Source organism: Gymnogyps californianus, chromosome 11, assembly GCF_018139145.2.
Source record: "Gymnogyps californianus isolate 813 chromosome 11, ASM1813914v2, whole genome shotgun sequence".
NCBI lineage: Eukaryota > Metazoa > Chordata > Aves > Accipitriformes > Cathartidae > Gymnogyps > Gymnogyps californianus.
The window spans coordinates 12,264,710-12,290,631 of NC_059481.1; the positions used below are offsets into that span (position 1 = coordinate 12,264,710).

The 25,922-nt window shown below is 38.7% G+C and overlaps 1 protein-coding gene across 3 annotated transcripts in view; it reads right to left on the reverse strand.

Annotated features, from left to right (window-relative positions):
• The window catches only part of FBN1 (fibrillin 1), a 158,986-nt gene that overhangs the window by 54,188 nt on the left and 78,876 nt on the right, over positions 1–25,922 (reverse strand). For 2 of the 3 annotated variants that reach the window (XM_050903659.1, XM_050903658.1), the window contains exons 14-29: positions 25,708–25,830; positions 20,703–20,825; positions 19,268–19,420; positions 16,979–17,032; positions 15,933–16,058; positions 12,605–12,730; positions 11,833–11,952; positions 10,722–10,859; positions 9,670–9,720; positions 6,946–7,071; positions 5,904–6,128; positions 4,494–4,619; positions 4,273–4,401; positions 3,630–3,755; positions 3,368–3,493; positions 2,346–2,468 (exon numbers count right to left, since the gene is read on the reverse strand). In XM_050903659.1, the coding sequence (XP_050759616.1) occupies positions 2,346–2,468; positions 3,368–3,493; positions 3,630–3,755; positions 4,273–4,401; positions 4,494–4,619; positions 5,904–6,128; positions 6,946–7,071; positions 9,670–9,720; positions 10,722–10,859; positions 11,833–11,952; positions 12,605–12,730; positions 15,933–16,058; positions 16,979–17,032; positions 19,268–19,420; positions 20,703–20,825; positions 25,708–25,830 (1,995 nt within the window). The remainder of the gene's footprint in view (positions 1–2,345; positions 2,469–3,367; positions 3,494–3,629; positions 3,756–4,272; positions 4,402–4,493; positions 4,620–5,903; positions 6,129–6,945; positions 7,072–9,669; positions 9,721–10,721; positions 10,860–11,832; positions 11,953–12,604; positions 12,731–15,932; positions 16,059–16,978; positions 17,033–19,267; positions 19,421–20,702; positions 20,826–25,707; positions 25,831–25,922) is intronic. The other variant, XM_050903660.1, reaches the window with a different exon arrangement.

Genomic DNA, 25,922 nt, shown 5'->3' on the forward strand with positions numbered 1-25,922 from the left:
GCTTTGTGTGATGTTAAAGATAAAAGACATGTTCACACAGAGAGCAAACTGAAAATGTAAAATAGGTGTTTCACATACTCAGGTCACAGTGCTACTATATCTTATACCATGCACAAACATCTAACACAGTAAACCCAGATATTCAGTGCAATGAGTAGAAAATGTCACAAAACACATTTTTTCTTATTTTTCACTCACTTTGGGCAGAGGCAAAATTTCAGCATGCAGATTTTGAATATTCACCAGATGTTTATATATATAATTAACATCTCTTCAACAGAAGGCAGCAGCATTTTCAGATACTAAAAGGGTGGTGAATGTGACCCCTCACATCTCTGGATATTTTCTTAGGTAGAGTTTGACTAGACATCCAAAGGCATCTGGTGTTTCTGCTATTCAAACCTTTTTATGTGTTGGCTATTGCATTCAAGTCTTTCTTAGAGGAGAGTATGAAAATGAATAGCTAATAGCTATTACTGGCTGGCCTATGAATAAAATTCTATTTTTCAGAGTCAAGACTGGATATAAATATGCAAAAATTCACAACTAAGATCAGATGCTGTTTTATTCCTCACCCAGGTAAGATCTGACTGCAATCTTCTATGGACCCGTTTATGGTCAAGTTAATGTGTGGACAAAAACACTGAGAATCTATCCCCTCCCCACAGCAAAGGCAATTGCTTCGTCCCTTTTTAATTTTGAGAAGGGGAAGATGACAGTTTTCTATTCCAAAGTTTTTAGTTTAATACACAGGAAGGGGCTCTAAATTATTTGCTCTGTTTTGGGGTTTAGAGATGTCTTTGGGTGGCTAAGGGCAAGCAGGAGTAAAGCACAGAACTGTTTCTAGCCAGTAGACTTAAGATCCCTAAGACTGTCCAAGTATACACAGTCAAGCCAAGAACATGAAAACAGAAAAGTGGCTCAGAGACCCCTGCTCCCCCTCTTCTCCTTCCCTCTCACGTCCCTCTAATCCTGTCACTTGGGTTTAGATTTTGGCTGAGGCACAATTTTGATCAACTGGTTTTATTTTTGCATTGAAAAAGTGCCCCAAACACCAATGTTTGGGCAAGTTTTTGTACGAACTTGCCTTTTCTAGAAACTTGACCTAAAGCAAACTATTTCTAATCTAAATATTTTAGGTTTTGAAATACTTGATTTCAGGGTTAGTCAAATTTGCACTTTTTCTAGTTGATTTCTCTCTTTGAACAAGGGTCCGATGTTTGCTGAAGACTGGCTACTTTACATCTTTCTGACAGTATAAGCTACAATGCGGGGGCAAACTACATTTAACTATGCTTTAAGGCTCTTTTACCCTTTGGAATGGTAGCGAGTGGCCTCAGGGTAATTGAGACCCTGGTCAGACGTCTATAAACATTTACAAATTCTAAATGTGAGCTCTCTCTATTAATTCAGTATAGGAAACTCTCCATTTGTTCAACTATAAAGGCAATTCTATTCCAAGGGATTAACCCTGTTATATTTCTCATGCTCTTCAAGGAGCTCTTGGATGGAATTGGCAAACAGCTGGCAAATATTCACATGCCTCAGCGGGCCAGTGGTTGTGCGGCAAGAAGTAAGAGAAGAGTAGGGTAGAATTATCTTTCCAGTAACCTATGTGGAAATCACCAAGTACAATTCACTTATTAGGATTATGACTCCCAGACTCCCAAAGGAGAACACCCGGCTGTTACAGAGCTCTGAAAATTTTCTCACAAACCCTGTTTAGAGTGCAAGAGAGCTGTTTCCTAAGAAAGATTCATACTATTCAGATTTCAGTTTGTCTGAAAGTCATTCAGTTTTGAAGTAATGCAGCATACTTGCATTTGACTAAACAAAGGAAAATAGGAATTTTCTTGCTTGCTTAAGAGCAGATACCACACAACCACAGAACAGGGCAATCAGCTCCTTTTCTAGCATTTCTGTCTATTCTCTCTCCAATATAACCATACAGTACACATGCAGAGCATTTTGGCTTCCGTTTATGATGATTCTTTCCATTGACTTCAACACATTTTGGATTTGGATCTAATATAATACCTTAAGGGAGAAAATTTATCTCCTACTGAAAAAATTACAGCTTTTTGTTACGAAACTCAGAATCAACTTGTACACTTTCTGAAATTATGAAGAATCAGTTCCCTTCAAAGCAATTGATTCTGCAGTTGTCCAATTCTGATACTTTGGAGATGTTTACTTTAGAAAAAGAACTTCACTTTCCATGCATTAATTACTTTTTTTTTTTTACAGTATATTTGTTACAATAGCTTTAATCTTAAAAAGAAGGTCCATTTTTAAACTGTTGAAATAAACCCATTCAGCGGAAAAGTTCCCAAAATCTCCCTTACCTGTGCATGTCCTGTGATCTGGCATGAGTGCAAAGCCTTGTTTACAGCTACATTCATAGCTGCCCTCCGAGTTTGTACAGAAGTTCTCACAGCCACCATTCATTATACTGCACTCATCAATATCTAAAAAGGAGAAAATTACAGTTAAAACCCACAATACCTTTCACTTTAAAGCACATTTCAAGGACACACTTTGAGTCAGCTTTCCAGAACAGCACCAATCCAGAATCTACACTTGATATTTGCACACTCCTTGAACATTCAAGTGTTTGCAAATACAGGCATTGGGACGGATGTCAGGCAAACCAGGGAGGGAAAGAGATGATATCTGACTGCATATACAAATACCTCTGCAGTTCTCTTTCTACATATAAAAATACCACTGTTGGGTTACCACAGTATCATGAAGGCAACAAAGTTTTTGTAAGGATCAAGGGAAAAAATCATCTACTAGGCAGAATTAAAGCCAGTGGATTTTTCATGTATTTCCGTGGCACAATAAAATGTATGCATATAAGAGTGCACAATACATGATTTAAGCTAAATGCCATTTACAAAATGCGGCTTTAAGGAAACAGTTACTGGAAAGGCCCTGTATTTGAGACAACTGCAGATCAAATTAGGAAAAATTCAATTGAACCACATGATTCTACTCCATGGCCTGTCAGGAATGCTGATTTTTAATAAAATATAGAACTCAGGGTTTAACAAGGTATTCCCTCTTAATGATCAAAGTCTGAAATCTTAGGCCATTTAAAATAGTATGCTATTTTATGCATCACGATTGATTTACTAGAGAAAATAAGCTATTACACAGTTAACTGTAGCGCTGCCATAATTTCATTCATTCCTCGCAATAAGGGATGTGCACATTTTGGTTTTTTTGCATACTATTTTGACAGACTGTACTAGATTTTTGAATCACAGTTAAAAATGTCTTTATATAACTACTAAAAATGAAACAATTATTTGTGTTTTATCTTCCCTGTTCACTAGAGATCCCGTGTACATTTTGTCCTTACCAACACAGTATAACTTGTCAGGTGTGGACTGATATCCAGGGTTGCAAGCACACTGATACTTTCCAATCAGGTTGACACAATGTCCATTTCGGCACAGGCTGGTGCTTAGGTCACATTCATTAATGTCTGTTGCAAAAGAAAGAGAGGAACGCGTTTTAGGTCTGAATAAAAATGATACAAAAGCAAACATTGTAAATGCACGTGCAGCATGAGAGCGGTATAAAAAGCTGTGAACAATATTGATTTTGCCTGCATGTCTCACCTATACATGCAGAGATATTTGGTGATATCTGATGGCCTGGAGGACAATCACACCGAAAACTTCCCTCTGTGTTGATGCAGGTGCCGCCTCGGCAGAGAAGGGGATTGCGCTGACACTCGTCGATGTCTGTGGGGAGAAGGGAAGGCACATCACTGCAGGGACCAGTACTGCCACAGTGGCAGCCCAACCCTCCCCATAGTCTTCTATGCATCACAGCACCATCTGCCTAGATCAGCTCTGGAGTCTTTCCTACAGCTAGTCATCCCTCATACCACAGTGCAGTTAAAAAAATAAAATAAAATAAATTAAAAAAAAGGCTGCTTCTAAATTTTAATCTACTCTTAACTTCAAAGCTCAGGATAGTGTCCCACTTAGCAAAATGGGGATTGTGGGGATAAAGTCAACATCCTAAAATCCTGATCCTTGCTCATTTATGCTTTGGCATCCTGCAGCAGCAGCAAATTCACATTTGGGGTGGAAATCAAGTTAAAGCGAGCCTTAATAAGACTCACAAAATGAGAGAGACCTAAACCCAGGCACAATCAAACCTTAAAAAAAATAGAAAATAAACAAAAAATAAACCATGCGTAGCATACTAGCACATAGCATACTATTGCACATCTATGGTCTACAAAAACCATACCCATGCAGTTTTTCATCATCATAAATCCACTTTCATAGCCTTCAAAACATTCACATTCAAAGTCTCCAGGAGTATTGACACAGATGCCTTGGCCACAAAGATCAGGAGAGATGCGGCATTCATCAATATCTGTAACACAAAACACATTCACAGTATTTTCAAACGAGTTCAGTTGTTCCTTTTCAAATCAAAGTTATGAGAGATACATCCATGCAGTTTACCTGTGCAATTCCTCTCTTCAGAATCAAGGGCAAATCCACTGTCACATCTACACTTAAAACTGCCAATGGTATTTCTGCATTTTCCATGGGTACAAAGACTGGGGACCATTTTACATTCATTGATATCTAAAAATGAAACAGTAAGGACATATGATGTTATCACTTCACACAAAAAAAGTGCACAAAAGAACAATGCCAACTTCAGAGCTCATCCTTTCTCATGATAATGACCTCTCCTTTTGGGAAAATTGTAGGCCACACTACATAAACTAATACTGACTTCCACCTAACCGACAATGTAGACACTCTGCACTGGAACTGCCAAGAGCACTTTCTGCCATAAAATGGTATTAGTCTCCCCTTTGTCCTGCAGGATCTGATCTGCAGCTCACTGAAGTCAACAGTAATATTTCAGAGGACAGAGGATCAAACCTACAAGGGCAAAGGGAACTTCCAAAAGAACCACTCTGTCTTCTGGTTTCTGAGAAAAAAATGTGACTTCCATGAGTCACAGAAAACATAACTACCATAAATAAAAGCACATGTCACTTTTCTTTATGGATAATTAATGGCTTAGTAACTGCTGATAAAACTAAGGCTGAAACTAACAACAGCAACTGTCATTCATATATTTTCCCCTCCTTTCAGACTTCAGAATGTTTAGGTTTTGGGTAACTGGCTTTCTTTATAAACATATTCACATCCATTTGTGCTTCTGACATTGTCCAGCTTAACCCCACTGGTAACCCTGGAAAGACTGCTTTCAGCACATGATGCTAGGGTGTCACTGTGTGATTCCCATTTAATGCTGGAAGTTTACCAACAACAGTCATAACAAGACTTACTTTACAGTAAACTAAATTCTGCTGATTTGAGCTATCATCCTGGAAACACTTTTCTCTACTTCTCCAAGTAGCTCCACAAGAAATTCCCAAAATTATTCACCCTCCCTTGCTTGCTCCACAGTAGAACTGAAGTTATTGCACCCTGCACAGGTAAGAAGGATTGCTCTTTCAGTACATCCAAAGCTGACTGCTCAGTTTGTTCCAGTTCTTGTACTATGAGGTGCCAGGTTTTCAAAGTTATTCCATCAGCCAGAGGTGCCATTAGATGCAACACAGGAGGCAAAGTCAGGCACAATTTAACCTCTCTAATAGAGACACAAATTTAGTGTTTTGAGGCTGCAGTATTATATGGTATTTAATGGTCTGTGACACAGACTAAATTATCTTGTGTTTCATTCTGGCCTTAATTTCCATGAAATCTAATTGGATTTTCAAATGTGCCTTAAGGTGAGCGAAGTGCCTGACTATCACTGAAATCTTCAAACCCACAGGAATTGTCCGAGGGAACAGTAAAAGGAAAAGCCAGCAGGATTTGCTGGCAATGAACCACAAATGGATCACGTACCTTTAGAGAAAGGTTTCCCAGTTATCTCTATCTTCGTAGAGAACCCAGATCCTCTTGGACAAAGAGCTTCAAATTCAGGTGATCCTTTCAGAGGGCACTCCTCGCATTCAAAGCCCCATGCTGCCCCCACTGAACAGCAGCAGGCATCCATTCGGTGTCGGCCTGGTATTTGTGAGGTGCATTGCTCATCTTCATGCTGCAGGTAGCAACTCTCCAAGCGAATGTCTGTTGGGCAATTGAACAACATGTTGAGAGAGAAAGAGAAAATTTAGTTCACCGCAGAGGAATCCTTTTCCAGAATCCCTTCACAGGACAGTTTGCTCCATGTTTCTGTGGACTCAGAGGAGGGTACCAAGCACACTGTATAATTTCTAACAGCAAAACATTAATGCTAAATTCAGAAATTAAGAGTTGAAGTAAGTTTAAAGCACCATTCTGAAAAATGGTGCTCAACACTTGAAGTAAATTTCGGATCAGAAGAGGATTTTAAGCATTCCAGCTTACCATACCTATATAAGGCCTTTTAATTACTACAAGCTATGCCTTGTTCCGAGACACATCTTAGGCATTTACTGTCATAAAGGGACAAAGGTGCTTTGGATGGACAGCATACAAAGCTTCGATATTCTGTTGCACCCTCCATTAAGGTGTATGGTGTGGCTAGGAACACCACATCCCTCCTCAGACACCTGAGTCCCAGCCCACAACGGTCCCCCCCCACACTCTTCCAACCTTGGTGACTTCAGTGGGGCTGAAGAGTGCTAAGAGCACAGATGATCTGTAGGGATTTGTCAGATGAACAATCTGGAACTAAATCAATGCTATTCACCAGCTGGCAGATGGTGATGGGCTTTAGCTACCACCATTGGAATCTGTTCATATTCCAGCTGAACTAAGTTCATGTCTCTGATTCCATTTGAAAATTACTGATGTGGACAAAAAAAAATTTTTCCTTACTTGTAAGAAAACATGCAGCGCAAAAATTGCTCACCACATAGATTTGTTCTTCCCTAGTAGACCTGTAAATGGAATTAATACCTACCAAGACATGTCCGTCCAGAAGCATCTAAAGTCATTCCATTGGGGCACTGGCAAACAAATGATCCCAGGGTATTGACACACTGCCCATTTGTACAGACTCCAGGAAACACCTCACATTCATTTACATCTATTGCCAAACAAAATGTGAATAAAAGTAATCACTAGCATGCTAAACATGAACAAATCAGAAAAAATATGAACATGCTAACGTTTGGTTTTCAGGATAAAATACAAAACCACAGCAGTTTACATGGCCTGACAAAATTCCAAATATTTAGGATTTCCTATGCAAGTCATCCAGAACCAATTAATTACAGACCACTGATGAAGATTAGAAATAATACATGTTGCTATTTGCCATTCCTACATATACTGAAATCAAACTCAAAAGTAACAAAAAAAAGGCGGGGTATTTAAAAATTATATAAATTTTCATACTCACTGTGGGTCAGATTTTTGAAGCAAATGGGCAAAGAAAGACAAAGGTAAGTGCATAATGAGATTACGCATTATTCCAATGAGATTAAGTTATGCTGACTTTTGAATTGTTTTTACATTTTTGTGTTTTTAATGTTTGTGTCTTACCAGGCACACCTCTGCATGTCTGGAAACTACAACACCGTTTGAAATCTGGCCCTATGACCTTGTCAGCAATTAGTAACTTCATATAGATTAAAATAAACTCCTTATGACTGCACACAGAGTTTAACTTCATTAAGTAAAGATTATATTTCTGTATTTAAGTGGCAAATTAAGCACTTTTGGGTAAGGATAATTTGATTAACTGTGTTAGCTTGGCTTGAGCATAAATGTTTAGTAATCTAAGTGTGGGGTCCTCCCACTAGTGTCCTTTGTGAAAAGGATATGCTTCACAACTGCCTTTAGGAAAAAGCCTCCAGCATTAAATATGGCCCAAGATGAAGCATGACAATTTTTAAGACAGGAGAGGATAAGAACAAGAAATGAGAAAAGAATGATAATCTATAGCTGAACACTCATGTACAGAGTAATCAAGAAGTGGGTAGGCTGGACTTGCTAGGCCTCCAGACAAAACTGGTGCGAACAGACTCTGCAGCTCTCAAACCGCATGGAGCAGGGTAGAGGATAAATGTGGGGTGGACATCAGTGGCCTCTGCCCTTGAACAGATATCATAAATAAAAGGCCTATACTGACTGGAAGGCAGGAAGTAAAGCCAGTGGACTATTAGAAACCACTGAAACACAGTTCATGGCCTGTGAGCAATATTCCAGCTGACAACTCCAGGGCTCACCCGTAAACCAGAGGAACACTGCCAATTTAGTTTGCTTATTTCCTTGCACAAGGTCCATTACTCATTTTACATGGGCTGTGTATGGGAGAACTGAGTATCACCTTTTGGGAACTAAACTTACTCCCTTGTCCTGCCTCTCACTTGCCAGTAAATTTCCTAGAGATCTTCCCTGTCTTGAAAAATGCTTACATTGGTTGAAACCCAAATATGGCTTCAGTATGTTAAAAGCAGGGGAAACTACTCCGAAAAATCTGGGGCTATCCAGGTCCCATTGAAATGAGAAAGACTGAAGCATGCAATAGATGTAATCCGAAGTGCTGGTAAAGGAAATGCTGAGAACAGTTATGTCTGCATCTTGGAAGGATAAACTTTCCATCCCAGCAGTGTTGAAAATGTTCTAAGACTTTCCTTGTGAAGAGAGATAGGTGGGGCCACTTTTTTTTTTTCCCCTTTTCTTTCACTTACACACTCCAGAAAGTGTTGCTGAGGTCAGATAAGTTATGTATAGTGGGTCTGCAGCACAGACATGCCAAGGTGTTCTGTCATCATTTGGAAAGCAAAGAATATGTGTGAGGGTGTTCCTCTTTTTTTGTTGTTGTTGTTTTATTTTATTTTTTGTTAAGGGAAAAAACAATGTTTCTTTATGGAAGCTACATATGGGAGTAATTTTTTAAAAATATTTTAACTGCAGTGTCATGTCAGATGTTGTCAGTCAGAATGACCCACAGCAGTTTGAGACTCTCTGAGCTTCTGCATATTATAGAAATATGCAGTCCTTTTCCAGGGGTTCAAATCAATTCAAATGAAGATGAAATAGGGTGGGACCTTCAATTCTCACATAATAGTATAGAGTCATCTCATACCCAATAAAAAACTACACATTCAAAAAATCTTTAACCTTTTCTTTAACCAAAGTTTAACTGTGTCCTGATGTCTTTCCCCCCCCCCCCCCCAGTAAGACAAGGAAACTATGCTTTGGAGCTTGTCTGATTTCATATAAGGTTGTATGGAAGAAAGCCAAGGCTAAGGGAAAAAAAAAAAACAACAAAAAAACCTTTCATGTGAAATATAGTTTTTAAACATTCTTTTTCTAAAGCATAGTAATGGTTTGTCATACCACTGTATCAATAATGCCATGTTTCATAACATATATAAGATGCATACTTTGCCCAAATAGGTTACTCAGTTAACAGTATTTGAAGAGAGAGAACCATCTCCTTATACTGGTAGACACTATATTTGCAAGTGTGTACTTTGAGATAAACTGTGAGTATGTAGGAATGCTAAACGAACTGAAACCAAATTCATCCCTGACATAACTCTAATGAAGTCAATGGAACTACACGAGGTAAGAATTTGGCATAGTGTTCCTCTATGCTAAATTAACCACTTAAAACAAAACACTGGCATTTTTTCATTCAAGCTCTGATTTATGTTAAGGCAACAATAAATACCTTCACACAATGTTCCTCTTATTCTTGAATATCCCTTTTGACATATTGGGTCTGTAAAACAAACAAAAGTGAACTTTTAGAACGCTACACTCCAAAACTCACCATTAACTTATTGTGCAAAACTGATCATGTGAAATATTATCTAGAGTTTATTGCTATGAGAAGTCTGAGTGCTTAGACAATATCTCAGTATTTTCTGAAATAATAAAGAGATAAAATGGGGCAACTACATAAACTATATAGAGTGTCAGCCATTATCCTCTTTTGTTTCCCATGTGTCTTAGCTAGCTAACCCAAAAGTGGTTATATGACTCCTGCTTCATTCAAATCAATTAATTCATTTAACTTGATCACAGCACATTGCAGCCCTATTTACCATGGATGGATGAGGATGAATTCTGCTAAGATATACAGGATGAATTTAACTAAAGATCTGAGCAAACTAGCAGCTTTCAGCATATAGAACTAAGAACCCACACACATTTCTGCATTCATCAGCTCATCCCCGGGTTCCCAGCCCATCCCACAGTTCAGTCTAATTATCAAGTGAATATGCAGAGATCTCAACCCATTTCTTGATCAACCGTATGATTCTCTAGGTCATCAGTTAATCTACAGAGTATAATAACAAGGGCTACTCCCTCTCCTCCCTCCATTACCACACCAAAGATCCATTTGTTGCAAACATTTTCTTGGGAGCTCTGGGGAACATGCATCTATTGCTACATTATTAGAAACTCTAGATCACTAATTATGACAAACCATGCTAAAGTAATGCTGCAAGTTACAGACTGTAGGTGTGGTCCCTTCCCTTCAGAATTTAAACTTGTAAAATGTTTACTATAAAATCCAGAGTTAGAACCTTCTATAGCTACATGCTACCTCTCAAATATTAAGACTTCTCTTTTTCAGACTGAATAAGAAATGAGTGCTTGATAATAGAACAAGTAAAGTTATTTGCCTAGCCTGTGCCCAAACTTCTGTGACAACAACGTGGACCAACCTCAGAACAGGAAAATTCCTAGGTTCCCGAGGAAAATGAACAGCATTACCTCGTTCACATGGTGTACATGGGCTTCCCCAAGCAGCACCTAGTGAGGAACAGCACTGGGACTTCAGAGTTGCTCCGTTGATATTTATTTCACATCTTCCATCTACTATGTTCTGCCAACAGGTACCCTTAACAGTTTCTGTTTGGGGAAAAACCCAATGTATTGTCATGCAGATTGTTTAGCATTATACATTAACATATTTGCAAACACACTTGAATTTAACCATGAAAAAGAATCATCCTTTCATTATAACTTACCACATCAGATCTGAATTTATTTTAAAAGCTCTTAATTTATCCTTCTCTATGCTGGACTATAGTCTGAAATCATCCCAGCACAGAGCCCTTGCAAATCCTAGTTTATGCTTATTGACCTTAACAGGGAATATCTCAACACCATTCAAGATCTGAGTCATTGTATTTATTACGACTCAGATTAGAGGCACATGCGGAAGAATGGGGTAGATATGAACCCTTTCTAGATCTTCCATTAATCTATTAGATCCCCCAGTCTGGATATCTGATCTTCCCATATGGTGAGTGGCAGGAGATAGCTAAGGATCAGACAGAGCTATAGTTTCACAGTCTTCCTCACTGACTAGGCAACAGCTATAAATTACTGTCCCTCCGGAACAGGTAAGGGAAGAAATTATGAGTCCACACAGTATCTAAGCCACAGCATTGTCCGTGGCTGCTCTTGAGCTGGTCTGGACTGCACACAACTTACTCATGCTCCATCTCAAATAGAAAACTGGCCTTTCCAGAGAGCAGATCTTAACGAGAATATGTCTACCTCTCTTGCAGCAGGAATTAAGTGGGTGAGCATAGTCCTGAAGAAGTAGTCTTAGCATTTCTGTATTTGTTACCAAAAAAATTCATCTCTCTTTCAAATTCGACATGGAAGCACACCACGCTCCCAAGCGCTAGTCACACTTTATGTACCCACAGTAATGGTGAAAACGCTCACTTTCTTAACATTGTTTCTGTAATGTTTTCCACTAAATTTATCTACACAAGTTATTCTTAAATATTTTCTAAACTTGGTGTACAATGTTTGTATGTCACTGGACATTTTCAACCAGCAAACATAAAATCTTCAGAAGAATAAATACCTATGCAGATGGTTCTGGTTGTATCCAAAGTACTTTCAGGAGAACATTCACAAGCGAAAGAGCCTGGCGTGTTTTTGCACACCCCATTAACGCACGGGTTAGATTCGCACTCATCAATATCTAGAAAAGAAACACACTACCATTGGTACCAGGAAGCATTAACAAAAATACATATGGCCTTTTTCAGCTTAGGGAAAAATGGAAGAAGCTTTCCTCATGACCAGTTTTCCTGATATTCTGTTTTTCTATTACGAAATTCTTCACAATAGACTAATGATGCATGCGTCCTAAAGACACACTAACATGTCAGAACATTAAAACATTGAACTTGGAAGCAGCATCTCATTTTTCAGTGATACCCAGCTATTGCCCTGCTTTGTGGTGATGGACTGTGTTGTTTAAATGATCTGATACACATCCTGTCTGTGGCTTAAAAAGGGTTCAAACTAGGAGCCGTCTGGCTCTGTTCTCCACACAAGATAACAGATTTGTAAAACTTCTCAAGTTTTCCTCACCCTTGCCACAGTGTGGGCCCACTGGTAGTAGTCAATAAGGAGAGTGCTGGTACAGACCTAATACAGGCCATGAGGTTATCTAATGCTTTCATTTTAGCCTTGTCTCTCCTCATTCTCCTACTTGCCCACATAATTTCTTCATATTCTTTTTTTAGTTCTACACGTTACATCCTCATTAAGGTTCAAAGTATTTCTGGCACAATCTGAGAACAATCCAAATGAATAAAACTAGGATGAAATGGAGTGTTACCAATTACCTTCACATGTCTTTAGGTCAGGAGTGTACACAAATCCTTTTGGACAGGTGCAGGTGAAACTTCCAGGGGTATTTCTGCATTGCCCATTGTCACAAAGCAGCATGTTCAGTGCACATTCATCAATGTCTACAATGTAAATCAAGAACTTTTTAAGAAAGAAAACATTTCTGGAATGGAAGCCAGGACAGAATTTCCCTCCCAACAGCCACATTTCATTAGATTTTGTGTATGTGGAGAGAAGAAGACGACAAAGGGGAGAGAGAATACTCAAACGCATGACTTGCATTGTTTTTCAAAGACACTAAAAAGATTTCTAGATTCTTTTAGTAGACAACAGGCTTGGAATTATTTCAAATGGAAATGACCATTCCAAATAAACTAACACTAAAGATCCCACTTACTGCACCTTCCTTCTTCACGAAAACTATCATTAGAATAATGGAAACAATAATAGTTACATGAATTCAAACACAAATATTACCTAGAGAAAAATTAATATTTTAATTTTGTTTTTTAAATAGGGGGAAAAAAAAAAACCCCAACTCCACCCTTCTCTGTATATTTTTTTTTACTTTTTCCTGAGCTTTATTCTTTAGCAGGCTGCTTTCCTTTTATAAGAGCTCATACTTCCTTTCTACACATATTCACAATATGTGACAGCCACACCATGGTTTAAAATAAAGCTGGGAATCACACTTTCATCTTGCGTATATTGTGGAATAGGTCTATGCAGCCTCTGATTCCCTGCACAGCAGCCCCCACAGTCATGAAAGAAATGAGGAGAGGATTGATTTGGAAAGGTTTGCTGGTCATCCTGGTCTTCAAATCACCATTTTTTCCAAGCTGGCTCTGAACTGCCTTAGATGTTATGGTTAACAAGGCCAATGCAAGTCTACACTTGCTTCAGAGGTGAAAAATTTAAATAGAAATGCTAGTGCTAAATTTCAAGAGCCCTTAGGAAATCTTTGGAAGAGCTGTGGTCATTAGAGAGAAGTTGCAAGAAGGTGGCAATGGGCCATGAATGGCAGGTGAAGACCAGGAGAGACCCCGAGAGCAGACAGGAACAATTGGCTAAGTCAGAGAGGCCTCAGAAAGTGTTGAGAGAAGTTGGGAAGACTCAGAGGGTCAGCACAGCAGCTGGGAACAGCAAAAGTGCTAGGAAAAGCAGGGAGATTTGCAGAATAAAACAGACCGTGTGGGAAGCTTCACAGGAGTTCAGAAAAATTGAGAGAGGGCCAGGTGGAACATTATGGAAGAATGGGAAACAGCTGTGATGGAGCAGGGATGTGGGCTGCAGCAGGGTGGGCTGGGGAGCAGCTGGAAAACTCACAGATAGATGGGGAGAAGAGAAGGGATGCCATAAGCTACAGGCAGACACTGAAATGGGACATGGATAATTAAAGCCAAAGAAGCAAATAGGAAAATGGGACGAATTACAGCATGACTTTTATCAAACATAGATCAACTCTTATTTTTTTAAAAATAAGAGTGGATAGTTTAGACTGGGATAACACAGATGACTTAAGCTATTTAGGTTTAAGTAGAGAATACAGAACCCAAATAAAATGATTATGTAAGCTGGAGATAACAGGAAGGAATTTAAGAACTTTAAGGTTGTTCCAGAGCTGGCTGAAGGAGAGATTACAGTAAGGTATATTAAAAAGGCGAGTAATCACGATGGAGAGAGGATATTAGCAATGCCTTTCAGGGATCAGTCTTGGGACTGGTCCTATAAAATATTCATTGCAACGCAGAAATAAAAAATGAATGGGATCAAAAACTGTGGACAACCCTAAGCTGGAAGTTATTACCAATACAGAGAATCATGCAAGACTAAATTAATCTTGACAATGTGAATGAGAGAAATAAGACGAAATATAATCACCAACGTTCAAAACCTTGCAATGAGGGACCAATAACATGCTATAAACCAGAACTCATCAGCTGAAGGCTATTCGAGAAGAGAAAACTCTAGATGTAACTCCCAACTAGCGGCTGACTTTGATCCCAAAGTGTAACATGTATTTGAGAAAAGACTAATGCACTCTAGAATCAGTTTAGGCAGGATATTCCTAGGGGCAATGGAGAATTGCTGGCACCACTATACAAGGCACTGGTCAGACCTCATCAGAACCCTGTATACTGGTCAGATCAGTCATGTTCAAGAGAAGGCTGCAGCCTCTGCTTTTATAAAAAGATTGAAAGTGTGGATTTGGATAGTTTAGCCAACAGAGTTTGAGAAAGGATATGATGATTCTTTATAAATACTTTGGGGATAAGTGCTGACATGGTGCTAAGTCAAATGATAATATTAGTACAACATCAACTAGTAATAAAATGGTCACAAAGAAATTTTAACAGGAAACCAGAAGAAATTTCTAATCAGTTGGGCAAAGGAGGTCTGGAACAATGCACCAACGCAGGAGTGGAAGAAAGGAATCTAAAGGGTTTTAAGTTATGGGCTTTCGATGGGACCGTGTAATGGAACAAGAGAATTGCCAGAATTAAAATTTGTAACAGGAGTCTGCAGGCATCTGATGTTTTGGTTTTTTTTTTATATCCCAGACAGTGTGAGAAGAGACTGGACTGCTACTTATTTGAATTCTTTTTATCCCATGCCACAGTGCTTCCACTAGTCACCTCTAAGGAGCAAGAAGAACTTATTTCACCTTTTCTGTGATGAAAAATTTGGCTTTAGATTTTTTTCACTTGTAGAGCACAGGAAATCAGCCCTAGCTAGAGACACCATGCCATCAGATTCTGCTGGTGCTTCCAATGACAATAAATTTTCCTGTGTCTGGCCAGTACACTTAACACAGTTAAACCAATAGCCCTCCTCTCTGAAAGCTGAAAGGGAATTTTCCCCAAAGTCAGAGTTGGGAGAAACCACGTAAGCCTTCTGTAGCATATGGGATGCTTATCTTCTTGTGATCAGTTGGGAGTTTTACTTAAATCCCCTGCTCTTGGAGGCACCTAGCGCACTGGTGATCCCAGATCCCTTCTGTGGTGCATTGTAATTGCAGGATCTGTCTTCTTTTGATTTTGAGAAACATCGGTACTGCAGAGTGCATGTTCAGTGGACTTAACTGAACTGGATGTTTATTGCCTGGTTGCCAGTGATTTGAGTCATTGACAGCAATGGTCCCTCACAGCCCCACAGTGGAGGATTTTATGAGCATTGCAAAGCACCGAAATTAAAACAAGAATTCGGCAGAAACATCCAGAAATATCGGAAGAGCAGCTAGTGGATCTGATGAAACACTGAAAAAAAAGGTGAAAGAGGATAAAAAGCATCAAACTTCAAAATGAAAAATGGGACATTTCATACCAATGCAGTTTTTCCCAGTTGAATCCACTTCATATCCAGGGTTACAAATACATTTGTATGTTCCATGCAGATTCTCACACCTTCCATTTGGACAGAGATCGGTATCCAGTAAGCACTCATTGATATCTACATAAAGGTAAAAAAACAAAAACAAAAAAACAGAGTCAGTTGTTGAGGGGTTGTGGGGGTTAATTCTCCAAACTAGAAAAAGATATATTTTCAATATCACTAACATTGGCTGCTCCGTATTTATAATCATGTAGTTCTGATTAGGGAATTCACACCTAAATATTCACACTCAAGAGAAAAAAGCATCCCTTTCACACTGGTTTAAGACCATCTCTAGCCCACAGACATTTAAGAGACTTGCAACTGTAGATAAGAACTGGGATATTAAACTGGGGTCTTACATTTAGAGAGGCACATGTACTAACACCCCCCTTTATCTCCTGATTCATAGCATTTCCAGATGGCATCACTCTTCCAAAGTATGAACATCCCTTCTTTCTGAATGCTTTTCCCTTTCTACTGCCAGCAAGTCTACTAGTGAGCACTGGCTGACTTAGAGTTTGCAGTTTCACAGTTCTATGACTACAAAGCTTTTATTGTAATCATTTACTCCTTCTCTGTAATTAACCAAACTCTGTCGGCCTGGCCTTTTTGACGGATGGAAACACGTGAGGAAGCTCAGTGTTCAACACGGCTTTATTCTTCAGGATGATTTCAGTTGAAATGTGCAAATATAACTTACATGTATGATTTCTAAGTCATATAGGTAATAACACTTCTCACAAATTTGCCATTATTTTATAACAGCACTCACATACATTCCATGGCATAAAACAGAGAGGGCACACTAGTGAAACGGCATGCTCCACTCATTTAATCCTAAATTATTCTTATGTGTTGCAAACAGCCATCTGAATAAGCCTTCCTCCCATTCTTTCCTGGCGTCATCCCCACCAGCATGTCTAACAAATCAAGGATACCGAGGTAACACTTTTAGCCGGAACAGCTACAGTTTGAATTACATTAAGTGATCTTACCATTTCCTCCTGCAGTCATGCCAGTTCCACTGCTGCACAGAGCCTGATATTCAGCTGGAAAAAAATTAAAATACTTACTGGAATATTCTTTCTTAGCTCATTGCTTTCAGCATCATCATTTACAATATGCCAATTAAATATTCAAATGAAGTAGCATGCCTTTCAATTATCTAAAAATATTAATAGCCGCACAGTGTTCTGAACCTGTGAAACATTTTAGCAGATTCAGGGTCTGCATCTGCTCATGAAGATGGATGAGTAAAAACTTCACATGGTGAACTGAGGCATTTAGGAATAAACATAAACTTCATGCTGGCCCTCCTACACAAATGAACCATAACATATTCACAGCAAGATTCTCCACAACTCATATGTCCAAGCCATTGCTCAAGGTGCACACTCAAACTGACCAGGAAACAGAAAAAGTTTTCCTGTAAATCTAGCCCATATTTAACTCCATTTAGCAGGAGTGTCTTCAGGAGTTCATAGCAAATCAAGGCTCTCTTATCCTTAAAAAAAAAAATAATTAAAGTATGTATCAAAGTATGTCAAATGTCTCAATTACCACTGGGTTCAAGTTGTTCTTTTCAGTTCAGAACAATTAACAGAATAAACTGACAGCCAGATCAGCATTAATTGTTGCCATATAGGTCAGCATTTTCCAATATATTTGCACTTTAATAACAGCCCAAATAATTACATTGCTAAAATTAATAAATATTAAAAATATTTATGGAATTAGCTGTATTCTCTTTAAGGAAAATCACATGCAACACATCTCCCAATATTATAATAACCAGCAGATTAATATGTACCTCTGCTTGAATCAAATAATCACTGCCACTGTATGTGAAAGCAGACCTGCTCTGGACATGCATCAGCAAAACTTTTAGTCTAGAATGGCAAGAACTTCTGCAAAGAGCTTCTGAGGAGCGCAGAGAGACAAATGTCTTCCTTTCAGGAATTTTTTTCAGTCTCTCTGATACAATGCTCCTCTCTAAGGATCTTCTCCTTTCCTCCCCCACTCAAAGCCCAAAGAAATGCTACACTTCACCCTACATGAGATGGCATTTTTTTAACAATTGAGGAGGTGGGCAAAATAACACAGGAAAAATAGCTTCCACATATGTAAATGTTCTGCTAAAGTAGTTCAAATATAAAACAGAAGTCAATGATACAGAGTCCAACATTAACAAAAGATGTCCACTCTACTGTACAATAAGAAGGGCCCACTGATATCAGCAGAGACTGCTGGAAAGGCTCCTTCCTATTCTGCTAACGTTTCCTTGGTGTTTTGCTATTCTAAACAACACAGCATGTTATAAAATCGTGCTCAGCAAGTTCCTCCTGAAGAGCTCACATCACCTCAACTAGCCTAATTTGTTCCAGCTGATTTTGTCTCCCTAATGCTTTTCATAAAGCTATCAGTCAAAACTGAGATTTAAAAAATAAATCTAAAATTATTTTTGCCTACAAAGCAGATAGCATGTTAGTATGAGATGCTTTTGAACTACATATCGAATGGCATATTTTGTTTATAAGCAACAACAAATTTGCTGAGTGAAAAGAATCACTCAACAAAGTTGGGCTTCAAACTAGCTCCCTGCAGTCAGTCACCTCCACGAAACCAGGGTCTCTTTATTTACTGGCTTCACGACAAGGACTGTGTCAGCACAGTTGTCTTGGAAGATGTGCTTTCCTAAAAGCAGATTCTGCCCATGAGAATGATTAGAATTGCTTTCTTGCTAAAGAGAAGTTATGCTACAGACAACTTCGCTTGATGGGGATTTTGGTGAGAGACTCCAGTATTCTCAACCAACTTAACTGGACATTTGTTTTTGCATTGACTATCCAAAGGCTAGTTACTGTATAAACAATTTCAGATCACTTGAAGGATATAGAATTCAGGCAGCAAACATCTGACTGACAGGTGTACCTAAGGATTTGAATATATGAATTACTCAAGATGTTTCCATAAATAACTTGTGTTCAAAATTATATTTTTTGTTATCCACATCTATCCAAATAGAGTTTGTTGTTTGAAAATCTGTTTTAATGCATGTAACAACTCTGGACCCAGATATTGGCATTTACTGTTGCCTCAAAAAATTCTCTCCTGTACTCTTCCAACATGCGAAATAGCAGATTGCTCAAAATACATAACGTTATACAACAATTTGACCCTCCTGATTTAGGGTGCAATGTTAATACAAAACTGTATTTTACCTTTCTAAAAATAGTTTATCAACCAAAAAAAGATTAGAATATGTACCAGTAAATATGCCGTACCTGAATTTTGCGCTGGGCAGGGCTGACAAGGCTCCCCAAAGGCGTAGTCAGTGCTGGCACAACAGCACTCCGATTTTGTAACTGCACCAGTTAATGGTCTCACACATTGTCCTCTCTTGTAGCCACCATAGCATGTGCTTCGCATATGTGTATCTGAGGAAAGACATCTCTCTTAATCCTGCCATAGCCAACTATACTGCCATAAATTACAACAAGTATTAAATGTAGCTCGGGTGTCGTAAACACTGTAAAATAGCTGTCAAAACAAAACATCTTTCACCATTTCCCTATGCTTTTCACCCACTCATACCTTCACTCTACTCGGGACAGGAAATTCTTCTTCCTCATGCTCCTAAGAGTTCAGACATACAAACTAGTTACTGCATTGTATTAGTGAGCTACTAGGGGAACAATCAATACTTAACTTTGAACTAGCGGAAGCCACAGGGAAAAAGGCACAAAGTCTCTGCCATGTGACAGGGACATTACTCACTTGTAACTCCACAGGCCCAGCAGCAAGATCTCAGAGCTAGAACCAAGTATATCTCAAAACTTCCAAAAAACCTCAGTACTGTTTACTTTCTTCTCAGAGTTAGAGGACTGATTTGATTTTCACAAGAAGTATTTTCTCTCCCCCTCCCAACCTTGTTAGTTGTCTCTGATTCATCAAGGCTAAAATCACCACTGGTACAACACCCTGGATTAAGCCCACTAAGGCCACACTAAAGCTTTTGTTTTCATTTTATACCTGAAAAAAGGCAGAATAAGAGGAAAAAAAAAAAAAACCTTGCATAAGAAAATGATCACAAAATATGCTGTCATTAAAAAAAACCTTTCTTCGCTTGTAAAAAACAAAGAAAAAGTCAATAATGCTATTCCAGTGCAAAAGATTTAAAATGCTTATCTTTTCAGGTCCAGGGGTGACATTTCTCACTTTTAAAAAACTGGCCTATAATGGCTGTCAGACACATTAGAATTTTAAAATCAAACACCTCAAACATCTTTCGCTTGTAGAGAAACAGGCAGAAGTGGAAAAATTGATATGTCCCACTTTAAAAAGAGGTGAAAGAGTAATTAAATCTTTAAGCTTACTGACAAAAGAAGAATTTTACATTGACAGAAATGGGGCAAATTCTCACCTACTCAAAACTGATACAGCACTACTCACCTCCAACAGCACTATGCTGTGCAGTCTACCTGACCTTGTGGTATGGCCCACATGTTTTTTTCTCTTTAAATGCAAAGGAAAATAAAAAAGAGCAAAATGGGCTATTACAGTAAGTATCCCAGAGCTATTAGTATCCACTGTAACTACCAGCCACCAGTCCATGAAAAAATGGTAAATTCTACATTCAAACTTGATCTGTCCATCAGTCTAGCATTAATGCCTTAACATTGGTTAATTGTGACTTGCCACACAGAAAGCTCGTCTTACCGACACACACGCGTCCGTCCAGTCCTACTGCAAGGCCAGGGAAGCATTCACATCTGAAAGAGCCATCAGTGTTCACACAGCGCCCGTTCATGCATATACCAGCTGTCTCACACTCATCGATGTCTGTTGGAGAACAGAATGAGCTTTATTAGAAATTAAATTACATAGTGTTCAATGCCTGGCTGAAACTTGCATTTGTGCAGCTTATTTCCAATGTATCCTATAGAAAAATATCAAGTGTAAATGGAAACTAGTTCAAGTAAAGGTTTTATGAGGAATAATGATTAATTCATTCTGTGAAATGGAAGAAGAAAATGCAAAATTCAGGAGAAATAAATAGAACAAAACAATTTCGCTCCTTGGAGAGCGAAAAGGGACTACATTTTCCTAACTTGTTCCCAAGAGGTACATATTCGGATTTAAGGGTCATTCAGGCAAAAACATAATCGGAGGAAGGAGGAAACTGTGACTGCTAAGACAAAGGACTTCTGTAGCATGTAACAGGGCATTCCCTTTCTGTGTTAACAGTTAGTTCATGCTGTAAGAAATCAGTCCAGATAGCAAATTTAATCTTTCACACACACCCCTGGGTGCCTTCACAGGGCCACCAATGAATTTCCCTTCCTCCTGCTGTGGGTTCAGTTTTTGGAAGCACATTTGAATCTCCACAGTCAGACCCTGCTTGCATGTAGTGTCTCTCTGGTGATCTGCATGACAACTGGGTTTTCCTATCAGATGTTCGTTACAGCCCATTTTATATACTTTCAATGGACAGACTGCACTCCAGTCTTGAAAGGAATTTGTTAATGATTTGAGCCCTGAGCAATTGCTGAGCACAAGCTACCATCTTTGCCCAACAACAGTACATTGAACAATAAGGCCCTTAGCAATGAAATACAAGAATGAAGCCTTATAATATTAGTTTATCACAAAAGGATGTTAAACTAGTAAAAAAATTATATAGGCTGTGTATTCTGTTAATAGTAAGATCATTCTCTAGACACAGAGAGCATGCCATTATTTTACGAGTGATTAAGAAAAGGAGTGTTTAAAATGTTGTTTGGAAGTATGTATAACCTTTATAAAATAATCACTTCATAACAACTCTCCATAATATATACAAGAGACAGTGTGTGTGACAATTTCCTTTTTTCTGACCTTAAAAGGGCAAATTGAGAGTGAAACACCTCTGTGTTTTACTTAGTTTGTGTTGTTTGGCATAAAACACGGCTTGTATGATCCAAGATTCCTTTTCCAAACTGCATTTTAAAATAGACGTTATATTTAAGTACATGGGCTCAATTCATTTCTACTTCATCCTGCAATCTTTTGTTCTGTTTCAGACAAATCTTAAATGCTTTTCCCACTTTAAATTTAGTCCTTACTCAGTGTAAGTAAAAACAGAGTTGGGACTTCAGAATGTGCCCATACTATTTAATGGTGTAGACAGTTATTTTGTTAGACAACACTGAACTACTTTGACAGACACAAGTTCTCCTAAAAGAAAAAAAATAAAAAATAAAAAATTAACTTTCCTTTTTTAGGGTTACTTATAGAAACAGAAAGGCAAAGTTACTTCTTTTCCTTTTCCTGTAGTTCATTTTTAAAAAAGATTTTGTAAGCTAGTAAGGGGTGAAATGTGCAATCCATTTTCTTTTGCACCGATTTACAAATGTGTTGAAAATACTGCTATAGATGTTTTATAGAAAGATTAAGTGGGTCACTTAGAATTGTGCAGATCAGCTGAAAACCTGGCTCCAGTAAAGATGGAGTAAAAAGCCTCTGCTTTTACCAGGACTGAGATTCCACCCAGCAAATCAACGGCACACGCAGGCATAAAGTCCAAATTTCTAACCTTGACAAGGCTCTGCTGTCTTCTGTGGTAAAAGTCACCATTTGTACGACTTCAAAAATACTAGTTTTTCTGACTTTTGCCAGAATACCTCAGCCTGGTTCTGGAAAACCAACTAATGGACTCATTCTCCATGTCCAATGAGTTTTTGCCTTTTCTGCTTAGCTTGCTCAGTAGTGCCAGCTGGGTGCACTAAGTGCTCTAATTTTAACCAGGAAAAATTTACTCAGACTACTAAACTGCCACTTTCAGTTGCCTTGCAATAGCTTTCAATTTGGGGCATTCCTGTTTGGTCTAAAGACGAAACAATGTATGGAACAGAAATAATGCTTTAAACCTCAGCCTGCCTGATGTATTTATGAAAAATCATCAGCAAATCATCAGCAAAAGAAGCTAACAGTGAATAAGCTTAGTATGTCTTGTATTACAGGGAATACACAAGACTATGGTGTAACATCCTTTTTTGGCATGCTACTTCATAAAGCCCGAGTGGAATTTTTTACCAGACAGCCAAGCATATGCCCTGTACTTATACCTAAATTCCAATTTTATGGAACTAAGCGTCAATTACAGTATCCCCAACTTTGGGTTAGAAATTCTTCTTAATAGTTCAAAATTCAGCTTAGAATGCATCAAATGAGATGTTTATAGGAGCAATGTGTTGCACACTGCAATTCTTATATGCCTTTGTTGACCCCTTAAAGAGTTTGGCAAAAACACATGATGAATTTCATATCAAAATTGCTCAGGCAGGTAGCCAATTTGCTGCAGAAATGTCAGTTTGTGCATACACACACTCCCAATATGCATGAGCACTAACTGCACGTGCAAGCATGAGCTTAGAGTTTAAGCTTGTGTTAAGATCTTAATGCATTCACTTAACAAACAAATTCAGGATATGCAGCGTGAACAGCAAGTGTTTCAAAGGCTAACCGTTCTGTAGGACAGAATTTATTTACTCTGTACATGTGGTGTGTACAGAAAGGACTCAATAAGGATAAATATTAAAATGTACAGGAAAAGACATTATTAAAGATCAATCTTTTAAACTTTTACTAACATGACTGGAGACATTTACCAGGGAGTTGTGCTCTCTCTAGCCACTACATTCCTAGGAATTATTTCATGATACTTTGGGCAAGTGGAAGAAAGGAGACAAATATGAAGTTGGGAAAAAGTGTAATTTGGGTGTCAAGGTCTCAAAATCTGATTTGATTTTGACCCAATAACAATTTTAACACGTAATGAATGTTTGCATGCTCATTCATAGAGAACAAGGCTTACTGTAAGTGTTGAAAAGCAGTGGGAGAAATCCTTCATTTTACTATAAGATCTGTTCCAACTTTCAGTAGGAATCAGTTGAGTTGCCTGCAATTTTGGCTGATTTTCAAATATTCTTCCTTTGATGCACAGAAGTAACATTTCTCTAGGGCCAGAAACCCCTTTTTGGCTGTATCCATACTCCTGTTTAGCCAGGAGGCATGTAACAGAGGCTGTGAAGTTGAGTATCATTAGTTTTTAAGTAGTCTGAAGCAATTTACATACCATCTTCTTGGATGGCATTTCAGTGCACAGACTGATGTGAAAAAAAGAAAAAAAAGAAAAAAATACCAAAAGATGCTCAAGGCAAAAATCAAGACAAGCATTTGGGCTGAGCTTGCATCAGTGAGTCACATCCCTGCTAAGGACACAGAGAGCAGTCAGTGGGCTTTGGGAACACGACTGGCTGACGTGCCAAGACCTGATGGGCATCGAGTTCTTCCCTGCCAAGTCTGAGACCAAGTCTCGCTGCCGTCCCACACACAGACCAGCTGGAAAATAAGCTTTGGCAAAGCACAGACATACACCTACCACTTGGAAAACAGGTAAGAATAGAAATAAAGCTGATTGCTCTAAGTGGGTGAAGGCTGCAGCCAACACAGCCGGTAGCTGTTAAGCTAAGGAGACACTTGTATGGATCTGCACATTTGTTCATTTGAGTAACTAAAGAACGATGCATTCTCCCAATCAGAACAACTCTGTTACAAAGCAAGAATGGGGTCATCTCTCATTAGAAATACATGATTCCCCCACGTGAAGGCTGGGTAGCACTATCCTGCATACCTAGTGCAAAAGTTATCAAATGCAAGAGAAGTTCCAGATGTTTTACCGGATTTATTGGCCTGGTTTGGATCTAAAGTCTAAGTCTAGACACCACACAGTTCAGATCTAAGACTGGTACAGTGTTCAAGAAGCAACAGGATCCAAATTAATTCACTTTTCATGTCGCTAACTCTCAAAATCAAATTATTTATTCAAACATTTACTTTTGTTATTGGTCCACAACAAGATGCTGCTGTGTAATCCAGTGTGACATTTTTTTAAATTTGCCAAAGTGTAAGCAAGCACTTTTTCTGCCTCAATTCCAAGAGTTAAAAGATTTTAAATTTTTCAAAAGAAAAACCGTAAGTAACTTGGCCCAGTACTTGTTTATTCCTTATTTCGACTTCTGCTTTGTGCCTATAAAACTTGTTGAAACATGAAGATTTATACACACAAAACTTCCAGTTCCTGATGGGACTGAACGGAAACTCTGATGACATAACTAGCAACCAGAACACTGCAGTGTCTCCCACAGGGGGTATCGCTGAGCTAGTGCAGCAAATGGAAAAGACAATCTTGCTGTGGTGTTCATGTCTGCATCTCAGTCACATGGGGTGCTGGGCAATCCTTGGAGATGCTGTATTGACTAGGAACACCCAGGCAGGAATGGGAGAAAAACCCAAAGAAGGCAATGAGCCAGGATGTTTGGGTGGCCAAAGGCAGAAAACTTTAAAAGGCCAAACACAAAAAGTGAGATATACTGGAGCCAAACTGCAGAAGAACCTCATAGGCAAAAAAACCTGGGGTTTAACTAGGTCAGATCACAGAATCCTTGATCAAAGAATATTTCCCACTAGCTGGTTAGGGTGGTTGCTCAACACTGTGGAGAAGACCAAGTACTGTCTTGCACAATGACAAATCATTCTAGCTGATTAAAAAAGCATATCTGACGAGAACTCTGCCCAGTATTTCTTGTCCCCAAGGATCACTGTAAGGAAATAAGGCAATTCTTGAAGCTACCAGAGGGATATGACTCACGAGCTTTGAGAACCTGTGATTTATTGTGCTCACCTCTGCAATAGCGTCCATCAGATGCTAACTGGAACCCTGGTTTACAAATGCATTTAAAACTGCCATCTTCATTGATGCACATCCCATTGAGGCACATGTTCCTTATGCTGCATTCATCCATATCTGAAAATGTACATAATAGACATAGTGCTCATAATGTTTAAGTAAAAGAACTCTTACTAGTTATATCCAAAAGATAAACCTTGATTTCTTTC